This window comes from Carettochelys insculpta, chromosome 3, assembly GCF_033958435.1.
Source record: "Carettochelys insculpta isolate YL-2023 chromosome 3, ASM3395843v1, whole genome shotgun sequence".
NCBI lineage: Eukaryota > Metazoa > Chordata > Testudines > Carettochelyidae > Carettochelys > Carettochelys insculpta.
In genome coordinates, this window is record NC_134139.1 from 200,785,006 (window position 1) to 200,806,551 (window position 21,546).

At 48.6% G+C, this 21,546-nt stretch overlaps 1 protein-coding gene across 1 annotated transcript in view; it reads right to left on the bottom strand.

The window, feature by feature from the left end:
- Window positions 1-16,313: 16,313 nt before the first annotated feature.
- Window positions 16,314-21,546, bottom strand: part of XKR5 (XK related 5) — a 42,690-nt gene continuing 37,457 nt past the window's right edge. The window contains exons 8-9 of the mRNA XM_074989157.1: window positions 20,821-20,932; window positions 16,314-17,617 (exon numbers count right to left, since the gene is read on the bottom strand). Coding sequence (XP_074845258.1) covers window positions 16,314-17,617; window positions 20,821-20,932 — 1,416 coding nt within the window. The remainder of the gene's footprint in view (window positions 17,618-20,820; window positions 20,933-21,546) is intronic.

Consider the following 21,546-nt stretch of genomic DNA (forward strand, 5'->3'; position numbering starts at 1 on the left):
AAAGACTACACGGTATACCCACTGGGTCAAATCCTCTGCTGGTGTAAGCCAGCATAGCACCATTGGCTTTAGTGGAGCTTTGCAGATTGACACCATCTAAGGATCTGTCCCAGGAAACTTAGAAGGATGGAGGACTGACTGCTCTGGCTGGTTTGAAAGAGCTACTATTACTACTACTTAACCCTTGTCCTCTGGGTGGAGCATAGATCATCTACATATCTCCTCCCTTTCACTCTGACTTGGGACAAAAACTTCCAGCTGACCGCTGGAGTATGCCAGTTGTTATTGCTTGAGCCCAGCAGATCTTCTCCACATTGTCTGAGGTGTTCCTCTTTTGCATTTTCCTGGTGGGTTCCATGTGAGCACTTGATGGACAATGCTGGAGCGGCACTGTTTCATACTGGACACTTATGCTACAGTTACACTACAGTGATCTGTCTACAAAAGTCTCTGTTGGAAGAGAGATTCCAGTAAAACTTTTGCCTACAGATCAAGGCTACACATAAAAGAGGACTGATCTTTTGAGCCGCTCTGTTGACAAAAGGGCCCCCTCGAACGTTCACACAGCTTTTTTGTCTACAGTTGCTGTTGACAAAACGCATTGTGTGTGTTGATACTACACAAGTTTTGTCAACAAAATGCACTCGTGTAACTGTAGCCTGAGGCTTTATGACAGCCTAAACTCAGAATAAGCTGTTTCAGTACATGGCTTTGGCTGAATGAGCTTTCAAGGCATCCCTTACTCCTCCTGCAATGAGCTGTACAGGGATGTCAAAATACCATGCCTGTCATTTTGCATAATATTTCAAAATGATGTGTGCATTGCATAGACGTGGAGCAGCGATTTTGGGATACCGCAGTATCCTGAAATAGCTCCTGTTGAGTAGCCGTAGCCTTAAAGCATTGTGTCTCCCCACCCAACCAAACAGCACAAGGAATAGATTCTTAGTTGAATGCTCTACTTTAGTAGACATCACTCTTAGGTAGATCCTGATTAACTGGTGCCATTGTGCATGCTTTCCTCTTCACAAAACTCCGACAGTGTTTAGTGCACTGCATGCTGTTTGGAATAGGCAACTGAGAAACAACGCTTCTTTCACCATGACCAGGTCTACTCTACACTGACAACTTCAATCAAACTAGCTGCAGTGCTCAGGGTGGTGAGAAAGTTCATACCCTACACAACATAAGTCAACCTAACTCCTGCTAGAGAGTCAACTGGGCTGATAGACTTCTTTCATGGAACTAGCTACTGCTTCTCAAGGGGGTGGGTTTACACATCGATAGACAAATCTCTTTGGTCACGGTACATGTCTACACTACAGCAACATTCTACAACACAGCTGAGAGCCTGATCCTAAGGCTATGTCTAGACTGAAGAGATCTGTTGGCAAAAGATACGCATAGTGCACCATGTGTTTGGGGATCTGCTGCTGACAGTTCTATTGGGAGAGGCTTTCCCAAGGTTTGTGCCCTCTACACAGGGCCAAATGTCAGGAAGATCCCCCGCTGCCGACACCTCCCTTCGTTCTCGTGGGACGAGGATGACTGACATGTCAGCAGAGGGCTCCCGGCATGGCAGACTTCGCCCAGGAGACCTCTGGGATCCCGACAGAACCCTGCAACCTAGACATCGCCTCAGAGTCAAATCCAAAGCCCACTTAAGTCAATCGGAGCCTTTCCACTGACTGTAGTGGGCTTTGGATCAAGGGCTAAGCCCTGACATGTGACAATACAGTAACTACAGTTTGAGCTCCAGCCATGCCAGTCAGACAGAAGAAAGCCTAGACTCAGTGAGAAGGACAAGTGCCAAGAGAGACCAGACTAAGGGGGGATTGTGAGGAAGCGTGGTCCTTGGAACTAGCATAGGATTTGAGAGACTCGTAGTCAAGCATCTTTGTCAGATCTTCTGTGCAACCCTGGGCAAATCACCTAGCCTCTGTGGCGCTCCGTTCCCCATCTGTTAAACGAGAAAAATAGCAGTTCCCTCTTTCCCAGAGATGTTCTACATTAGAATCTGCAAGTTGCTCAGACGCTATGGTAATGGAATCACATGGGTGCCTTAGATAGCTAGCAGTGAATTAGACATGTGACGTGTTAAAAGATACCTGGACTTGGGCCTATGTGCTCACACGGATCACACACTGGAGCAGGCAGATGCTGGGCCCTCCCTGTTCAGCTCCTGCCTGGCCACACCTGAGCCACTGTGCATTACTTGCAATGCCCAGGAGCCCCACTCAGGATTGCAGGGCCCACTCCACTAGGGCTGTCTGATTGGCCAGGAACATGCAGTTCCCATGCTAGAGACACAAATGCAACGTTGCTCAGGAAAAAAATAAGAGGACAATGAGGAGGATGGAGAGATGTAACCTCATTGTCGGGGTGATCCTAAAACTCTGGCTACCAGAAGGGAGGGGAAGATTGGGGTAGATCTTTCCAATATTGCTGTGTTCTATACATGTCCTCTGAAACATCTGGCACTGGTAGAGATAGGATGCTGGATAAGATGTGCCATGAGCGTGACGCACTTACATGTATGTTATGTCTTCTCTCATCCATCCAAAACAGGTTTTCTCCTCAGCCTGAGAGCTGTCTGTCACATCCACCATACCACCTAACTGTTCGCATCACAGGAAAAAGATCCACAGGAGAAGCCAGAAGCACCTGGATGGAGGAACAGATTTTCTAATCATTAACAAAAGGTGCAGAACAAGATTGATTAAGTCCATGGAGATGTTCTGGAATAAGGGAGAGGAGGATCAAAAGCCTGGGTCATGATCCTGATTGGACCTAAGAGATGCCTCAACTCTGGCTTGTTTTACAGGATCAGGCCTGTGATCAGAGGCCATTACTGGGATTGTTCTGCTTTCAGTCTCAGGCTAGGAACTGGAGTGGGCGGAAAGCACTCACAGGGGAGTCAGCTGGCGAATCAGCTGCAGTGTGTTAGAGTCAGCATTCCTGGGCTATGGCGTGTGAGCCAGACCCTATATGGAGCTGGGCAGAGTCTGCTTTTTAAAAGAAAAGCTGCTCCAGTCGGTTTTCTTTCCAACAGCCAAATACGTTAGACATTACAAAAAAAGTGGAATGAAATGAAACTGCCAACAGGCCAGAGGGCTCAGTTATGCTCTCACTGTTACAGGGCTGGGGAAGGGAATCAGACTCAGCAACAGCAACGAAGGGTCCTGTGGCACCTTATAGACTAACAGAAAAGTTTTGAGCATGAGCTTTCGTGAGCACAGACTCACTTCATCAGATGCTGGTGAAGTGATGCTTCCAGCATCTGATGAAGTGAGTCTGTGCTCACGAAAGCTCATGCTCAAAACTCTTCTGTTAGTCTATAAAGGTGCCACAGGACCCTTCGTTGCTGTTACAGATCCAGACTAACACGGCTACCCCTCCGATAATAGACTCAGCAATATTCAGAAGTGTAAGCCAATTCCTGCTGGTCCTTTGTACATGTGTTACCGTAGATGTGGAGTGGTAGCTGCTTAGAGTGATCTGGAACATGGCGACACTCCATCCTAGCCAGAGATGGGCCCAGGATAAAAATCCAGCTCTGCACACGACCGGACATTGGGAGCATTCAGAAACCCACATCCGAAGAGCAGACTTTGCTGAAAAACACCAATTATTTTTTCCTGGGAAAGACTGAAAAAATGGCAGCTTTTCTGTTGTCATTAAAATTCCTTTGACCATGTTTTGGTTGCTAAAAACCAACCCCATAATAGACACTGATTTTTGAAATCTGTGTTAAAAACTGGAAAAGCATTCCTTGGCAAACCAAACAAAAACAGAGTCTGAAAAAAATTTCATTTTTCATTGAAGCTATATGAGTACAAAAAGTGTCAATTAACTTCTCCCTCTGAAAAGATGACTACCTTCTGAGGTGGTTTTTTAAGATGCATTATGTACGTCGATTCCAAGTCGGTATGTCGATTCCAAGTCAGTATGTGAACATTGCATGCACAGTTGCTGGAAGACTGTTCCGCTAGCACAGGGGGCAGCAACCCCCCGCCCCGCCAGCGCAGGTGCCAAGAATGGCCTGCGAGCTGATTTTCATCAGCACATGAGGTGGGAGCTCAGCCCCAATTCTCCTCCCCCATGCAGCTGGGAGCTTGCTCAAAGCCAGGCCGCCTGTGAATTAACAGAAGACCAGCCAATGCTACCAACCACCATCTAAACAGTCAGGCTCTTCATTCATAAATAAATAGTGATGCAGCTGTTGTAAGTAGGACTATTAGTGACTTTAAAAAGTATCACCAGCACTCAGCTGTTACACAGAGGTCAAAAGGTCACATTTCAGTACTCCGTCTTGGAAAGATTGCTGACCCCCGCACTAGCAGCACCTGTTGGGTCAGTCCAGCCTCCTTCTAGAGTTGCATCTTCAAGGTATCACATCGCCTCCTGAGCAGCGTTCCCCCTAATTTTTTCCAACCATAGGTGGAATAAATGTTACGTGCACCAAAGCACATGTAGATGTGCACTACCATAGAAACACATACTGGCGGTTGCGGGCAGCTGTGGGTGCTCTGGTAACCAGCTGGGCGGCCCCTGAATCTCTCCTGGATGGCCGCCCAAGTGCTCAGCTTACAGGGAACATTGCTCCTGACCCACATCATCTGTTCCTTTTTGCTCCAAGAGAGGGGAAGGCAGATGGGTCGGGAATGCACAAACACTACACATTTCAAAGAACAAGTCACTAAAGGTAGGTAACTGTCTTTTGTTCTGAGTTCTTGCTCGCGTCACACTGATTCCAAGCAGTTGACTCCCAAGCAGTCTGTTGGAGGAAACGTCGGTGTACATGGATTTGCAGCCTGAAGCACCGATCTGCCCCCTGTGGCATCACTCCTGGCCTGCTGAGTGAGGGCACGATGTGAGGTGAAGGTGTGGCTTGACAACTGAGTTGCAGCCTTGCAGAGCTCCCGCATTGGGACTTGTGCCAGGAATGCCGCTACGGAGGCCTCACCCTTGCAGAGCGTGCTGCTATCAGTGCAGGGGCTGGTCTCTGCCAAGTCGGAGCATGCTCGGATGCTGGACGTGATCCACAATAATATTCTTTGGGGCGACACAGCAAGGCCCTTCATCCTGTTCACTAGTGTGGTAAAAAGCTGGTTCGACTTCCAAAATGGTTTTGTCCTTTTGATATAAAAAGCCAGACCTGGCTAACATCCAGGGAATGGAGCCTGCGTTCCTGGCTGTCGGCATGCGGTTTATGGTAGAAAATGGGAAGAAATATGTCCTGGTCCGCATGAAATTGTGAGGCTGCCTTTGGAAGAAAGGACAAGGCTCTATTACTGCCTCACCCAGCCTAAGAGGAAACCATATATGGCGACTTGGCTGTCAGGGCCTTAAGTTCAGACCCCCTCCTGGCTGAAGTTAGCGCCACCAGGAATGCCACCTCCCGTGAAAAGTAGAGGAGTGAGCCTGTGGCTAGGAGCTCAAGGAGGGGTCCCATTAATCTAGGTTAAGGTCCCACGTGGAGATCAGCAGTCACACCTAGCCTCCCGAGCCAGTGCTGTGAGGACAGAGGTCCCTAGCTGCCTCAGAAGCGTATGGAGTGCAGCAGAGCTCCAAATCCTCCCCCCTGCTTGCCAGGGAATCCACCGGCACTGAACTCAATGAACACCTCTGCAGGGCCAGAGTCCATGGTATGGAGTTTCAAGCAGAGAGGATGAGAGGCTCGGCCTGGGCTCTTGCACTCAGCCGCTCTTAGAGTGGATGAGCAGCCTCCATTTCCTGTTTTGTGCTGCACTGGTGAGCGGGAATGGTGCTGAGCTGCCACATTCGATCAGGTGTTTGGTGCCAGGAGCGGCAGTGCCGAGAGTCTCTAGCCCCAGAATCCTTCCTCAGCACTGTAGCATCTCTGAAGCTGGTACACTCCCCCACCAAGGTGCTGGGAGCCGATTCCATCCGGCCCAGAACTGCTTGAGGATGGAAAGTTGTCTCCAAGAGAAGCAGCTTCACCCTGAACTCCCTTTTCTTTTTCGTTCTGAGACAAAATCCCTCACAGATCTTGCGACTCTCTGTTCGGGGGGATTCTCCCGAGTGCGTTAAACAGGAGATGTGGGGGCACATTTGGATATAGGTCTTGGCAAGCCCCATATGGTTTAAACCACTGAGACTGAGGCATGCCCCAGTCCCATAGAAAAGGATGCAATAGCCAGAGGATACCCGTCAGTGGGAAGTCAGGACATGAACACTAAGACTAATACAACTATTCCAACTAGCTACAGATGAGAAGTTAAAGTGTCCACACAGGCAAGAGAGACCTGCAGCTCCAGGAATCCTCATGGGAAGTAAGAAGGAACTGAAGAGGCTGTGGGTTGGCAGTGCCCTATATGCATCACCCAAATGGCACAACTCCTAGGGATGCCTGGACCTTACCGGTCCTGCTGGGGGGTGGAGGGAACCTTCCAGCGACTGCACACAGCACGCACACACCTAGCTGGTGTCCACATGAGTAAGCGCTCAAAGAAGAACCTTTGCCTTTGAGGTGAAGGGCTCAATCTCTCCCTGCTTTGTTGGTCTAGAGGAGTGTGAAAATGTTTAATGGAACTGAACTGAGCAAACCCAGCTTGTAGGGAACCTCTGCTTACAGCAGAGTTTGCTTTTTAAACGCCAGGCCAGCTGATGTTTGACTGGGTGCCTCAGCTGCGGTGTTGATAGCCAGCGTGTAAGTGTTGGGTAAGAGGATTCTGCTGTATTGTGTCTTGTTGGGAGCCCAGCAGAGAACTCAATGATTAGCCAAGCCTGCACAGAAGTGATGGAGAGCCAGGAATCATAGGACTTAACCACTGACCACTCCCACCTCCATTAGCTCCACTGCCCAGCCAAGATCAGCCTGCTGCATGAAGGTAGGAGGGCTCCAATTTGGGCTGGAGTGTGGACAGGGCCCCCATGTCTGTTTGGGTAGGCAATGCCTTCCCTCGCCTTCACTGCCACCTATGCAATGGCCTAGTACTTGACTTCACCTGCAGCAAAAGCACCAGGAATTTTAAAATGATACAAAATCCATAATAAACTGCAGGAAGGTGGGAGACAGCTGCCTCCTTCGAGTCACCACATCAGGGCCTGGGGACATTCACACGTCGGGGAGTGGGACCCTAGCACCAGAATCCAAAGTGCAGGTAGAATTTCATCACAGCACCAGCGCTGTGCTCCAAAGGTGAGGTACCACGCACGCCAGCTGCAAGGATTATGCATATCATCCTGCATACACAGTACAAGTAGGCGACCTCCTACCTTCCTCGGCTCCCATCTGTCCTGAGCAGCGGGAAGGGATCATATTCCAGCACAAGCACTGCAAGCTCCTCTCTGGTATCCCCAGCTGGGCTCTAGGGCTGCATTCATAACAGATGGGCTTTGTGTCTGTGAACAGCGGCTCCCTCTCCTGGCCAGCAAGAAGTCAGTGTGGAAAAAAAAAAAAAAATCTTTCCCTTACCAGCACTCTGTGACCCAGGTGTTTTTGTGTAGACCAGAATCTTGTGCCTCAGAGCTCTAGGCCTTGGAAAACAACTCCCACCCCTCCCCATACAGAAGCGATTGGCATCAAGGGAAAGAAGAGGTGGCAAGTGCCAATGTAAGTCAAGCCCACCGCAGTAATCCCAAAAAGGAACATAGGAGACTCGCTCACCTCCAGAAGTGATGAGCACCTCAAGTCCCAACCAAGTTGGGAAGGCCACCCATGAAAATCAGACCTTCGATTTGTAGCACAACTACGTTCCCTTAAATACACTGGGGTCTGAGAAGCTGGCTTGGTGATTTTGTGGATCCAGTGTGTCCTTTGTTAGGCTGGCAAGTGTGCTGCATTTAGATTTCCGGGGGGATTAAATCAATGTGGAGACAAAATAGAAAGATTATCAGCAGGGAGCTTATTTATTTGTCCAGTTTATAAATGTGCTCATTGCAATTTCTAGCTGCAGGTACCAAAAATATAACCCCACCCGACCCCAGATTAATAGGTTTCAATGGACACAAGAATTAATGTTGGGAACAGATGAAACATTTTGTGCCAACAGATATTTCCAACCTCCACATGCGCAAATAAATTACATGCAGCTGGGAAACCTTCAAGCCAAAACACAACGTTTATAAGGAACTAAATATACAGCAATGCAAGATATAGGGAGTGGCTTTCCTGCTCTGTTTGTACAGCACCTAGCACAACAGTGCTCTGCTGCATGACTGTCTCTTAAGTGCTATCACAATACATATAATCCAGATCCAGCCTTAAATGCAAGTGGTGGAGTTGGGCCCACTGGGTGCCCTCATGAAGACACCTGGAACACAAGCAAATCTGTTGGCCTGGCAACCCAGATAGGGCACGTCCAAAAACCAAAATTCCAAGTCAAAGGGCTTTGCTTAGGCTCTGAAGCACCAACAAGTGTTCACACTTCCTTTGATAGACAGCAGCTTAGCAGAAAGAAAGAAAAGCCCTGATGTGGCAGTCTGGATTTCAACAAGACTCCAAAACAGGCTGGAGCAAGGTCAGAAAATGTTTCCATTGTGAAGAAATGAAATCACGCCAAGAACTTTCCTGGTGATGCCGCCAGCAGACACTAAGCTGCATGAGCCAACTTCTCTCCCTCATGAAAGGGGGAGAGTTCCCTGCACCCCTAGGACAGGGTCTGCAACCTGCAGCTCTTTAAGGACTTCTTTGTGGCTCCCAACACTATAACTGCAAAGTAAAAAAAAAAACAAACAAAACCCCCTCCTGATTATGTTCAATAAACGGTGAAGGTCTAAAAGCCCCAAAATGAACAACTATTTAAATAGCAAACTATGTGATCTCGAAACGTTGGACAACTGTCCCTAGCATTCTCCAGAGAAAGGCTGTGCGGGAGTGAAAGTCAGGAAGACAGAAGTTCAAACACACTCGTAAAGTGTGAGGAAATGGCATATGTAAAATGTCTGTGAACATCCTGCAGGAATCATGTATCACATTACAAATCATTGTGTGTGCTCTGTTTTTAAAATAGAGGTCACAAAAAGTATGGGTTGACATTATTTATTAAGGACTGTGTCATTCACATACATTGTGGCTCTTAAGTTATTGAGTCTTTTACCAAATTGGAAAAAATGTCTTTTCTTGCTATTTTGGATGCCGACCCCTGCCCTCGGAAGACAAGCCTAGTCCCGAACCAGTTATTTTTTCAGCTCACCAGCTGTATTTCTCTTTACATTTTTGAGTGAAGACCCTGCCCCAAGGTTCTCATGCTGTAATTCTCAGTCTCCAGCAGGCCCATGACTCCCAGGCCAATGGGACAGAGGGGCTGAGTCCTCACCTCAAACTATGAACTACCCGTGGCCAAGGGCATATTTTGTTTTGCCCTATGAACACATCAGCCTTTCAACACCAGGTTGGTTAAGCTTCATGAGCATCTTCCATCTTCCCCTGAGCCCTGGGTTTTATCTGCCTGCAATCTAAAGGTCAAGTTCTTTGGCTTAAAGACTAGCTTTTAAATCAGCATTTGTACAGGACCCAGCACATCCATGTGGGCCCCCACATGCTACTGTAATGCAATAAATAAGGTGAGGGATGGAGATTTTTAAAGACCTCCATCCCTATTGCAAGTCAAGGGGAGACACACCCCTAGCCCCCACCTGGTCCATTGAAAGTCTCCCCAGTGGCAACATGCTGATGAAATAAACTCCAGCCTAAGACAAAGTTTGCTATATAGCAGTAGCCAATATAGCTTCAGAACTGGCTAGACACCATGGACTTACCCCGTACAAGCACCGAAGATGAAGTTTTTCTGTGTTGTAGAAGGGGCAGATCTTCAGCTGGCAGTGAAGATACTGACCACCTATGAATGCCATAGGGGAATTACAAAGATAGGTGTCTGAACAGGAAGCATGGTCCATTGGTTAGGGTGTGCACCTAATACTTGGGATATGGTTTCAATCTCCACTCTGCCATAGACTTCATGTGTAATCTTAGGTAAGTCACTTAGCCTTTCACTCTCAGTGCCTTACCTGTAACAGGGACAGTGCTTTCCTACCACCCAGGGATATTGTGTGGAAAAACACTCCATGGAATATAAGGCAGACATGATAGTAAAAGGAGCTACATAGGTAGCTGAAACAGAGTGCATTGACTCATCTCAGAAAGCCTGGACATTGTGAACTAAGGTGGAAACATGGGTCAGTCACCCCTGCTGGGATGAAATTGGCTCACATGCACAAACTCCTAGGGTGTCCATCAGTCATTGCACAGAAAAATCAATCCATTGCTCCATTATTTAGATACAGCGAGTGAAGCTAGAATCGGGCTTACCTCCTGTTCACCTTGCTTTCGTCCAGCTGATGATGGCTAACGTTGCAACACAAGGTGGTTTTGGTTTTGGTTTGAAGGTCTGGCTGTGCAGCAGACGTCTTATGTACATTGCGTTTCACCTTCACTAGATTGCACATTCCGGCAGGGAGTGGGGGAGTTTCAACACATTATGGAGCCTCATGGTGATGGACATACTCAAAGCCTTTTTTGTTCAAACAAAACAAAACAAAAAAAAGAGGAGCTGGTACTTAGCCAGCTCCTCACCCCCCACTCCCAGCCAATCTCATGGTCGGGGCTGCCAAGGTACCAGTACCAGCACAAAAAAGAAAAGCACTGGAGATATTATAGCAGTATGAACTGGAATCTAGTAAGGCTAAGTGACTTCCACAACTTCTCACTCACATTTCTACCCCTTGCTGGTCCCCAAGCTCCATTCACAGTAGCTGCAGGAACCCACTTTGGCTTTGCCTGTAACTAGAGCATAATGTTACCCTCCCTCCCACCAGAGGGCCACAGGCCTCCATCTATACTCAAGATACTCATCTGGTCCCCGTTACTCTAGTATCTAAGCTCTTTAAACTATGAGGTATGTATCCTCACAACGCTCCTGTGAGGTAGGGCTGTTTTGTTTTCACTGAGACACTAAATGACTTGCCAAAGGTCATACAATGAGGCAGAAAAGGGAACTGAATCCAGCTCTCAAAACCTAGCCCAATGAAGGGCTCGAACTACTGGGCTGATTCTTAGTGCAGGCTGCAGGAGACGCAGACACACTCATTTCCATCACTGCTCCCGTTACATTAGCCTTCCTGGGCAGAGGAAGAGTTGTGTGATGCAGGAGAGCTCCTGGAAAACCTTCTTTCTCCTCCCTGAGAGTGGCCTTAACTGAGCTGTTCAACATGATCACTCTGGCATTTCCTTTTCTGGGGCAAAACATCAGTGAGAGACGTGCTGAACTGCTAAACCAGAAGGCGACTGTTTTACAAAACAACACAGAAGCAATCCACCCATCAAAACTGGACAAAAGGAAAATGGAGTCTAAAATCAGAGTCTGTCAATAGATACTCTGGCTTTTGTGCTTGCTCTAACCAGAAATAAGAGGTGCAACCAAGGCAGGGATATCCACTGGCTATTCTAGGGGCAACTCTTTTGTGTTAAAGGGCAAATGCAATTAACTTTTTCATATCTGGCTACACCGGGACTGGGAGGTTGCGAGATAGTCAAAATTTTTGGATAATAGAGAGGTATACCTAGCAATACCTAAACACTAAAGAAAAACCAAGATCAGACATTTAAAAAAAATGTATGCAGAATACTTTATTTACCCACCTTGGTAGTATCGTGCACTGTGAAATTACACTGTATTTATTTGTATTTACTTTCAATATACTGTGCTTATCCTGAGAATAGGATGGATGTAGAAGGTCACCAACAAGAAATTATACAGGATGATACAGCAGAAAGAGAACCTCCTGCAAAAAGTTATACAATGGAAGCTACAGCTATTCAGGCATATCTGCAGAATGAATGACGAACGAAAAATCAAGACCCTGGTATTCAGCTTAATGGACGATTTGGATAAGAGAGAGGCAGACCCCACAGAGAATGGGTAGATAATATAGTAGACTGGTGCAGAGCTAGTCCACAGAAACTAAGCCACTCCGCACTGGACAGGGAGAGATGGAAGGAAATAGTGAGAAAGACCTCAGATACCAACGGGTACTAAGCCCATGATTGTTGATGATGATGATGATACTGTGCTTGTGGAAAATGTAACTAAAATTTACTTATGGTTAAAAAAACTGGTTATTTGAGAGTTGTGGGAAACAGAATGCTGGTTAAGACAGTTCACTCTAACCTCTCCATTTCTACAACAGAAACGGAACAGTACAGGTTGAACCTCTCTAGTCCGGCACCAAACCAGAGCATTTGTTGAACCATGAGAGGCCAATGTTGTCTAGCATGTTACCAACACTTCCACTGCTTGCTGGGCTCTTAGAAGACATGCAGGGGTAAACTGCAGCTAAATAACAGCACAGAACACTGAAAGCCAGGACTGGTGGCTGTAAACAAACTTTACAGGACCACAGAAAACTTGGCCACACCCTTGACAAGTGGACATCCAGCTAACTATAATCATGCCAAACCACAGATATTACTGGACCAGAAAGTGCTAGACTAGAGGGGTTCAACCTGTAATGCACTAGCATCAGATCCAAAATTAGCTGTTTGATATAAGGCTATGCTGTGCTTTGTTTTCCAAAGGTGAAACAGAGCAGCCTAAGTTACACTGCAGGAGGGCCTGTATTTTGCCCCCTGAGCACCCATCAGTTCATACAACTCACCCAAAAACTCAGACCGTATTTGCTGCTTCTCACATGGTTTTAAACAGTAGCAGTCAGTCCGAGAGAACATCAAAGGTAAAAGCTTAATAATAAACTGCAGAATGAAGCTGCTGTAGCACATCCGCTGGTGCAGGGAGTTAGTGAGATTAGAACTGGCTACAACAGTCTCTCTGTTACTATTCCCATACTGAGCACATCCCAAATGCTATTTTATATTAATAAAAAATACAATCCAGAGTTCGTTCCATTGGAAACTAATTTCAATGTGAGATTAGCAACCAACTGTTAGTTAAAATAGAGGAAAATCCATCTTGTGAAACATGTCCAACCAGGCAGACCCCAGCTGCTAAAACGAAATCGAAACAGGGAAGGGAAGTTGGACTGATTGCTTACCCAGGCAGCAGAGCACGGCTACGCTCCTGCTCGCTCTCCCTCTGCTAGGCTGCTGGGTGTTATTGACAGATGTCTGGTGACAGGCCATGCAAGCAGCACAGCAGGACAATTCTGCCAGGTGCAGTCAATACGAGTGGGTTACTGTTCAAGTACCAAGCTGACTTTGCTCCTTTTGTTAAATGAGGAAGAAAATGAATATGTCTGCGCTTGAAGTAAATGACACCAAACATGATTGTTCTGGATAAGTTAAGAAATGCCCCGTTCCGTCCTGACCTGTTTTCTGTCCTGGTTTCATCTGGGCTGGAATCACTATCTGGGACTGACAAACCATCCATTTCAACTGAAAGCTCAGAAATAGCAAGGACCTTTGGGTGGGGTGTGCGCGGGGGTATTCATTCACCCTCAGTGGCAGGTGCTTGTGTGCTGGGTACTAGAATTATGGCTGTGTCCACACCACATGCCCCTTTCGAAAGAGGAATGCAAACGAGGGAGATTGAAAATGCAAATAGAGTGCTGAATGCAAATCTCACGCTTCATTTGCATAATTTTGCACAATCGTGTTTTCAGAAGAGACTCTTTCGAAACCAAAAAACGGCCGTTTTCCAAAGAACCTTTCCTCCGATTTTGTTTCAGGGATCTTTTGAAACCAGGGTTTATTTTCAAAGGAATTGTGTCCACAGGGCCGGTTTTGCTTTCAAAAAAGTCTCTTCCAAACACGTGATTGCGTGAGATTACGCAAAATGACTGCGGGATCTGTAAATCAGCACTTCATTTACATTCCCCTTTCAAAAGGGAAACGTGGCGTAGATGCAGCCTGTGAGCCTCGCCAGGGGCTTGCTGATCAGCGCTCTCAGCCATAGTGCAGTTTGTCCCTGTAATGCCAGCCAGGGGTCCAGACAGAAAGGGCAGCAATTTCGCCCCCATGGATCACGTGAACAAGCAGGACGCCAGCGCTGGTGGGAACTGGGGAGCAGGAGTATATAGGGCAAGCTAGTGCTCACTCTGGGAGACCGCAGGACGGAAGCAAGTTCTGGAGCGAGGACTGCCCTCGGCATTAGGGAAGAGGTGTAGAGATCGAATAGTTAGGAGGAGGACTGCCAGAAGGAGACCGGAGAGAAAGCGTGAGTAGAAAAGGCCAGTGTAGGAAGCAGCCCTATGACAGGCAGCGTTCTGCTCCTCAAGTGCGTCTACAGTGCAGCTAGGAGCAAGGCCCCCAGGTCGGAGAGGCGGACTCACACCAGCAGGCTTCAGCGAGGGCACCTAAAAACAGCAACGGGGACATTGCAGCTTGGGCAGCAGCTCATGTTCTGCGCTCAGGTGCCCAGCCAAAGGCCTTGTTTCTACTACTGTGGGCTATTGACCTCAGTTATGCAAATTTAGCTTTGGGACTAACGTAAGTGAAGTCGATATACAGTATATTCTTTGTTACCCAGATCTTCACTAACTGGAACACTTCATGAATGGCAGTTTACATTTTTTTTTCTTTGCTAACTGGAAAAAAATTTGAAAATGACCCATAACGCATTTCCAGTTGTAGTGTTTTGTGTATAAAGGTTAGCCTATAGGGTGATACACGGCATGTTAAAATAGCACCAAGAGAGAATGTCATGTATAGTTCATATACAGGTCAGAATGGGGAGATCAAAGAAGTTTTTGTACATCTGGGATGAGTCCCTGATGCTGTGTGTGTGAAACCAGAATCAAGTTACATGTGCACGTAGTTAGTGTTAAGCATCCTGCATGTTTGGTTTCACAGGTTACAAAGCATATCAGAGCCATGTGTGAGAGTCTCTGACCAATGGCATACTTCTCTGTTAACCAGAAACTTTGATTAACCGGAATCCCTCATTCCCTGTTGTTTCCGGATAACAAAGAGTATACCGTACTGAGGTCTGCTCACCATGGTATCTTCATGGCTGTAAACTGAGAACTGACACCCTCCCACTGACTCTGTCTACACATCTCGCATTGGTGGAGTACCAGAGAGTTAACAGGAGTGTGTTCAATGCTCAATTTGTCGCATCTCTAAATAGACCCCATCTGGACTGATCGCTACCCATCCATCTATCCCGTAGCAAAGACATGCCCTAGGTCTCCACCAGAAGCACCACAGCCACACTGCCATTTCCAGCTCTGTGGCTTGAGCTAAGCTAGCACAAGTCTGTGTACCTGGATGGGGAGCCTTGCCCAGCTGCAGTGTAGACACACTCACAGCAGAGTGGAAAGAGGAGATGGGCTCCTTCACGGTGCCATCTGGAAGTGGGAGTGAAAAAATCCCCCAGAGCAAACGCCTTCTCAACCGTGCAGCAGGGCTTGGTCAGATGACTATAGAAGTGAAGACCCCCTGTTGTACTTTGAACTCAGACTTGTCCGGAAGACTCTTGCTTTGGGCAGAGCTCATGATACAAAAATCACCCAGTCACTAACACAGTGGCTGTTCCTCCAAGCGGAGGAGAAGCAAGCAGCTGGGGAAATACCTCTCTGGAAGGAGGGCTGCAGATGGCCAAGTTTCAAGACATTGCAATACACAAGAGGCATCGTGCTTCAGTTAAGATTACTCTATAACTTCTCTGTGCTTCAGACAGAAGAGCGAGGCCATGCTAGAGGAGATGGCAGTTCCTACTGCCGCAGCACAGCCCCAGTGCTAGAGTCAGAATCAGGCCGATAGGGTCTGGCATTTGTCATACCCACTGGCGCTGCTTGCATGCTGTTTAATACACTCTGCCAGTTCTCTGTCACACACTCCTCCTCTCCCAAGCAGTTAATGCATTAGAACGACGTTTGCATTTTGCTTTGATGCAGGACGTAGGAGTGGCTGAGAAGTATGTGCTGGATATGAATAGAGCTCGAGCAGTGGGAGATTCTGTAGTACACGGATTGTCACTGGAGACAGCCAGTCCCTCGCCCCTTCCGGAGAACAACTGCTATGGCAGTGTTGCATGTGTGGTGGAACACACGTCCCAGGCAACCACCTGCCCGTCGACAGAACCCCAAACATAACCGAGTACTATTGTTACAACTTCTGTTTAGCAAGAGTTACTGCGCTGTGACTGCAAAGAGGCTCTGCTGCTTGCAAGGTACTGTGCAAGGCTGGTCTTCGTGTCCGTAGACTGGAGAAGACTGTGGCCATGTCAGAGGCAGGACATGCACTTTTCCAGAGACGGACTCCAGCAGAGCTCCTGCCAGACAAGAGCTGGAGCTGTACACTCCGGTGGAGACCTGGGAGTAAGGCATTAACAAAGGTGCCAGAGGACTGGATTGGACACCAAGCTCACGCTCCCAGCTGCAGTCTCACTCCATCACAACTGCTCCACCCACTCTCTCGATTTCATACTCTCCTTTGCCTCCCTCAGCTTGCAGTCCTGCCTGAGGGGGTCAGCCTTGGGGGTGGACGTGCAGCAGGGTTCCTCAGCTGGCCGCAGCCTCCTCTCCACAGCTGCAACCCATGTCCCAACGGATGCCACATCCCAACGGTTGCACTGTGTCCTCCAGCCTCTCACCTGCTCAGCAAGCTCCGAGGTCTCCTCGGATGAACTCAGCACGCTGCACTGACTGGTGCAGCAAAGGGATGGACGTCTCTGTAGACAGCCCTGAGAGTCTATGCCCAGGATTGGACTGATATTAGCCACAGTGACGGGGAAGCCCTCTCCTTTCCCTACAGTGCTGTCTGGCACAAGCCTGTCCCTGCTGTTCTCCACCAGCTCATCAGTCACACAGCTGGCTGCTACGCCACCTCCACTCAGAGGGGCAGCGTCCTCTGCATTGGCACTGAAGTACAGAGTGGGACTCTCATGCCTTTGAGCTGTTCCTTCCCGGTGCTCCAGAAGGGCTCCCAAGTCAGAGGGCCCGTTGGCACTGCTCTCTGGAGTACGAGGCGCTAACGTGCCTGCCGCTGGGTCTGCCTGAGCTTTGTGCTCCCTCCTCGAGTCTCTGTGGTGGGAGGCTTTTGCTGTTGGCCTGTGCTCCTCTTGCACAGTTGGTGCAATTCTTGCAGAGCACACATTGGGTTCGCTGCTTGCTAGAGTGACGTACGTCGTCTCCTTCCCACTCAGGCTTTGTCCACTGCCGTACTCTTCAGTCTGAGACCTCTGTCCCACTGCTCCGGCTGTTGGCATTTCAGGGCATTTCCTCACTGAAGACAACCCAAGTTTGGGCCATGGCCCAAGCATGGCACCGCAGGGTTTGCTTTCCACCCACCCTGCAGGACAGAGCTCCCCAATGCCACCATCTCCAAAGGCTGCATTGATCTTGGACACGTCGCCAGTTTTCAAGGCTAGCTTTACCAAGAGCCAGTGGTGATGGCTCACCCAGGTGTCTTTCACAGAAGTATGGCCTTCAAGCGCTCCAAGAGAGGCCTCACAGTGTGCTCTAGAAGCACACCCTGCATGTACCACCTTTGAGACTTCTGCACTGAAAGAGGCAACATCCCCTTGCCTTGTAATTCCGAAGCTCTCCCCAGCTTCGCTTACAGACCGGAGAGTGGATCCTTCTACCCTACTATCCTCTGCCACGGAGAAGCTGCAAGACTTCTTCAGGAAACTCTGCCAGATCTCTGTGGATTTGGGATGCAGCAGGCTATAATAGACAACCACTGCTACAGAGCCTAAAAGAAACCAAAGAAGAGTAAGGTGATATTTTTGCCAACACCTCCCAGTGGCATACACAGTGAAAGTGGGTGTAATTTGGTATAATTATACCTATGTAATTTGGTGTCTAAGCAGAAAGCAGTGGTACTTTTGTTGATATTCAACAGAGAGCAAAGTTGTCAAGGTAAAATCCCCTCTGCAATTTAAGCATTTTCAGATGGTTACATGGGATGCAACTGTACAGGGTGAACCTCTCTTGTCTGACACCCTCTGGACCTGACCTGACCCAGATGACAGAAGGTCAGTATTGTCTAGTTGCATTACCAACACGCCTGCTGCTTACTGGGCTCTTAGCTGTAATTTACCCCTAAACGTCTTCTAAGTAACAGCAGAGAACACAGAGAGCCAGGAACTGGTGGCTGTAAACAAACTTTATGGGGCCACAGGAAACTTGTCCACACACGTGCTAAGTGGTTCTCTGGCTAACTAAAATCATGCTGGATTATGGATGTTGGTGGACAAGAAAGTTCTGGATTAGAGAGGTTCAACCTGTAGCTGCATCATGAGGTGGGATAACACACCAGGGGCTAGATACAAGTTGGTTGCACAGAATCTATAGCTTCTGGATGTGTCACTCAGGGGGCCCCAGTGCAGACATAAGCAGCCCTTAAGTATCAGGAGGGGGTAGGCAGAGGTGATCAAGTGCCTAAGATGAGTAACCAAGGAGATCTGAGCACAGCTCAGCACTTGTGCACCATCGCTACTAACCAGAAGGGACACCAATTGTTTGCAGGCCTGCGTTCACCACTCTCACTGCTCGCCAGTGGCTATTATTCCCGGGTGATGACTCATGGTTTATTTTTAAACACACTGAACTGTTTCTAAGACTTTCGCAGCGTGCCGGGCTTCCTGTTACGCTGCACCATGTTCCTCATTTTATCAGGGCCACCAATGCGCCTGGTCACTGGCAGGTTAAGGTTCATGGCTGGGGGTACCACGGGATATAGGAGAACCAGGCGTGGATGCTGGAACAGCAGTTCAAAAATAAGAACTTCCCCCCCACGCCTAATGCCAGCCCTGAAAGAGTTCTGCACCAGATTCAGTGCAGAGCCACTGGAAGGCAGGAAAGAGGGTGGTGTGTTAGGCACAGCCTCAAACTCTGCAGTGCTGTTGGCAGGGAGGCTGTGTTAGAGGCCAGACGCCAGCAGTGAAGAGGAGGAGCCTTCTAGGGCAAGATTTTCAAAGGCCCCTAAGTGACTTGAGCTAGTGCAAAATCTCCTCAGTTCCAGGCAGGCTCTCACTCACATCCTGGTGCGGGCATGAGTGGACATGCATGCAGTGATAAGGCGGGTAGGGGGTGCGGCCGGGGGAGAAGAACAGCCGTGATGGTGACTTAGTGAGGAGTTAGGTGCTTGGTGCTCCCCTCCCACAGAAAAGGAAACAATTTCCCCAGGAGACCCTGACCAGGTTGGAGCCAGACTCCCTCTGTGGTGGAAGGACACACAGACTTAGAGAACAGGATGGGAGTGGGGCTGACCCTTGGGAGTTGGCCAACAGGGAGAGCTGAACATCACCAAGTGGATACAAGGACAGCCCTGGGGCTTCTCCCTCGCCCTGCCTAGGGAAGCTGGTCCTGAGGTATCTGGGAGGGGAGCCAGTGCATTAACTGTTCACTACTATGAAGTCACGGACAGCCTCAGAGAGAGAGATCCAGTCACCGCTTCAGTGGCGGCTTCCTGGCTCTGCCCTGTGCCCCTCCTACCCAATTTGAATCCCGCAATGGCTGCATGCCTGGGACAGTCTTTTGCGGGGTGGGGACCATGCTGTGGAGAAGCCGCTTTCTCCACCCCATCTATTCAGGTGGAGAGGACCACCCGGCATCTGCTGAGCTGCAGTAAATTACAACGGGGGGAGATTGTGGTGAGCTGGCACGATGCAGGAGACTCCGGACTAACGCTTTCTCATCCAAGTCCCAACACTGTTGCAAAGGACAGTCATGCAACCGTCCCTCACAACACAGGGCCGTATTCCATCCCCAAGCACATGGGCCTCACTTAATGGGATCCACTGTCATCCACCGAGGGCCAAATCTGGCCCATGAGAGACGGCGATCCTTCCCCTCCCGCATTTCTTCATCAACGCGCTCTCGCCTAGCAGAAAGAAACATACCGGAACAAGACCAATCCCCCTTGCATCCCTGTGCATTTCACTGGCATATATTAAACCCAACGAGTTTCCTAACAGCGACCCTCCATGCTACCACACTGCCAAACCCAGGCACTCAAAAAAATAAATAAATAAACCGCACCAGTCCCCCAAAATAACAAGGTACTTTTCAGTCAACCAAAGCATTCGCTTCCTGTTTTCGGAGCCTTCAGCATGCACAGTGGTCACTCTTCCACGCGTCCCTCAGCAAGCATCAAGGCTAGAAAGTTAAGCTTTGTAAAAAGGAAAGCAGAGAACAACTCCCATGTATCCAAATCTGTTAGGAACCAGCAAACAGGCCACTTGGCCTAGTGTCAGAGCATGGCACAGAGGCCGGGATCAGAGCTGGAGTCAGCTCCCGAGGAGCAAAGCTAGGTGGCTGAGCCAGAATTGGGCCCTGGAACCAAAGCGAAGGATCAGAGTCAGGGTTGGAAAAAAATGGTTTAAGACAGAGTCAGTGTTAGGAGCAGGGGGCAAAGGTGAGAGTTGGGGTTAGTAACTGATGTTTAGCAGCCAGGGAGTCGTGAGGACCAGACACAAAACAGGAGTGAGGAGGGAGGAGAAGGTCAGGGATGAGTACCAAGCTTAGATCAGGTTTGCAGGAGAGAGGCAAGAGCCGGGTCCCATGCAGCTGTAGGACCCACCTGGGTCACTTCCTGGCTTAAGCAGCGGACGTGATCCAATCAGGCAGCTGCAGGCCATGGATGCTCTGACAGGACTTCCTGCGGGGCCTGACCTTTCAAGCTCAGCGAGAGGAGGCTTCGCCTGTCTCACTTGGGTGGCACCAAGGGAGTGTCAGAGAGCCAGCCCCTGCAAAGACTGTGGTTCTAGAACTGCACCTTCAGATCCTCCGGCTAGGGCTCAGGAACCAGAGCTTTGGGAAAAAACACTGGCCATAGTGTGGAAATTGCAAAAGCTGACAACACCATCACCTAGGCAAGTTTTCACAGCTCTCTCATCAGCACAGTAGCCGAGCATCTTCTGATTCAAAGCATGAGAAACCAACAGATCTTACCAATCACGAATCCAGCCATTGCAGGTGCTGCTATAAACAGGCTATCCCATGGTGTCCCCTGCAGGATGTCTGTGGCCAAGACCAAAAGGAAAATGTTCTCTATCAGCGTTATCTGCAGGGCCAGGGAAAGACAACTATCAGTCAGAACCGCATGTGCACAAACTGGTTGTGGACACGTCTCCTACAGGGGAAGCAGTTAGATGACATGTGAGTAAGTGCTAAGCTTTACCTATTGATTTTGTTCTTGCTTACCGTCGTACTCGGAGCTCCTGCTGCTGGCCTGGCCTTCTCCTCCACATAGGTTTTGGATAGAAATGAAACATGGCTCTTTGCTTGGGAAAATAAACTGCAAGTTTGGAGAGCAATTTTTTATGTCAAAACACCTTTGCACCCCAGCAACATGGAACAGGACCAGCCCAGCTTTGGGAGCTGCGACACACATTGCCAAACCAGTAATGCGCATGCACTTCCTACTAACAACAATAATCATAGCCATTATTGTAGTTAGGAGTCTCCCAGGGCTGCCAAACTGCACCTTTCCTGAGCGCTAAATTCACTTACTAGACAAACACGGCTACCTCTCTGTTACTATTTATAACCTTGTTGATTTGAGAAAGGCAGATCCACTCCACCTACTGTAGAGGGATTTTTCAAGAGCAACAGATGTTGGCAACATAAAAATGTAGCTATGCATGCTAAAATAAGGACAGTCAAATCTCACGCTTT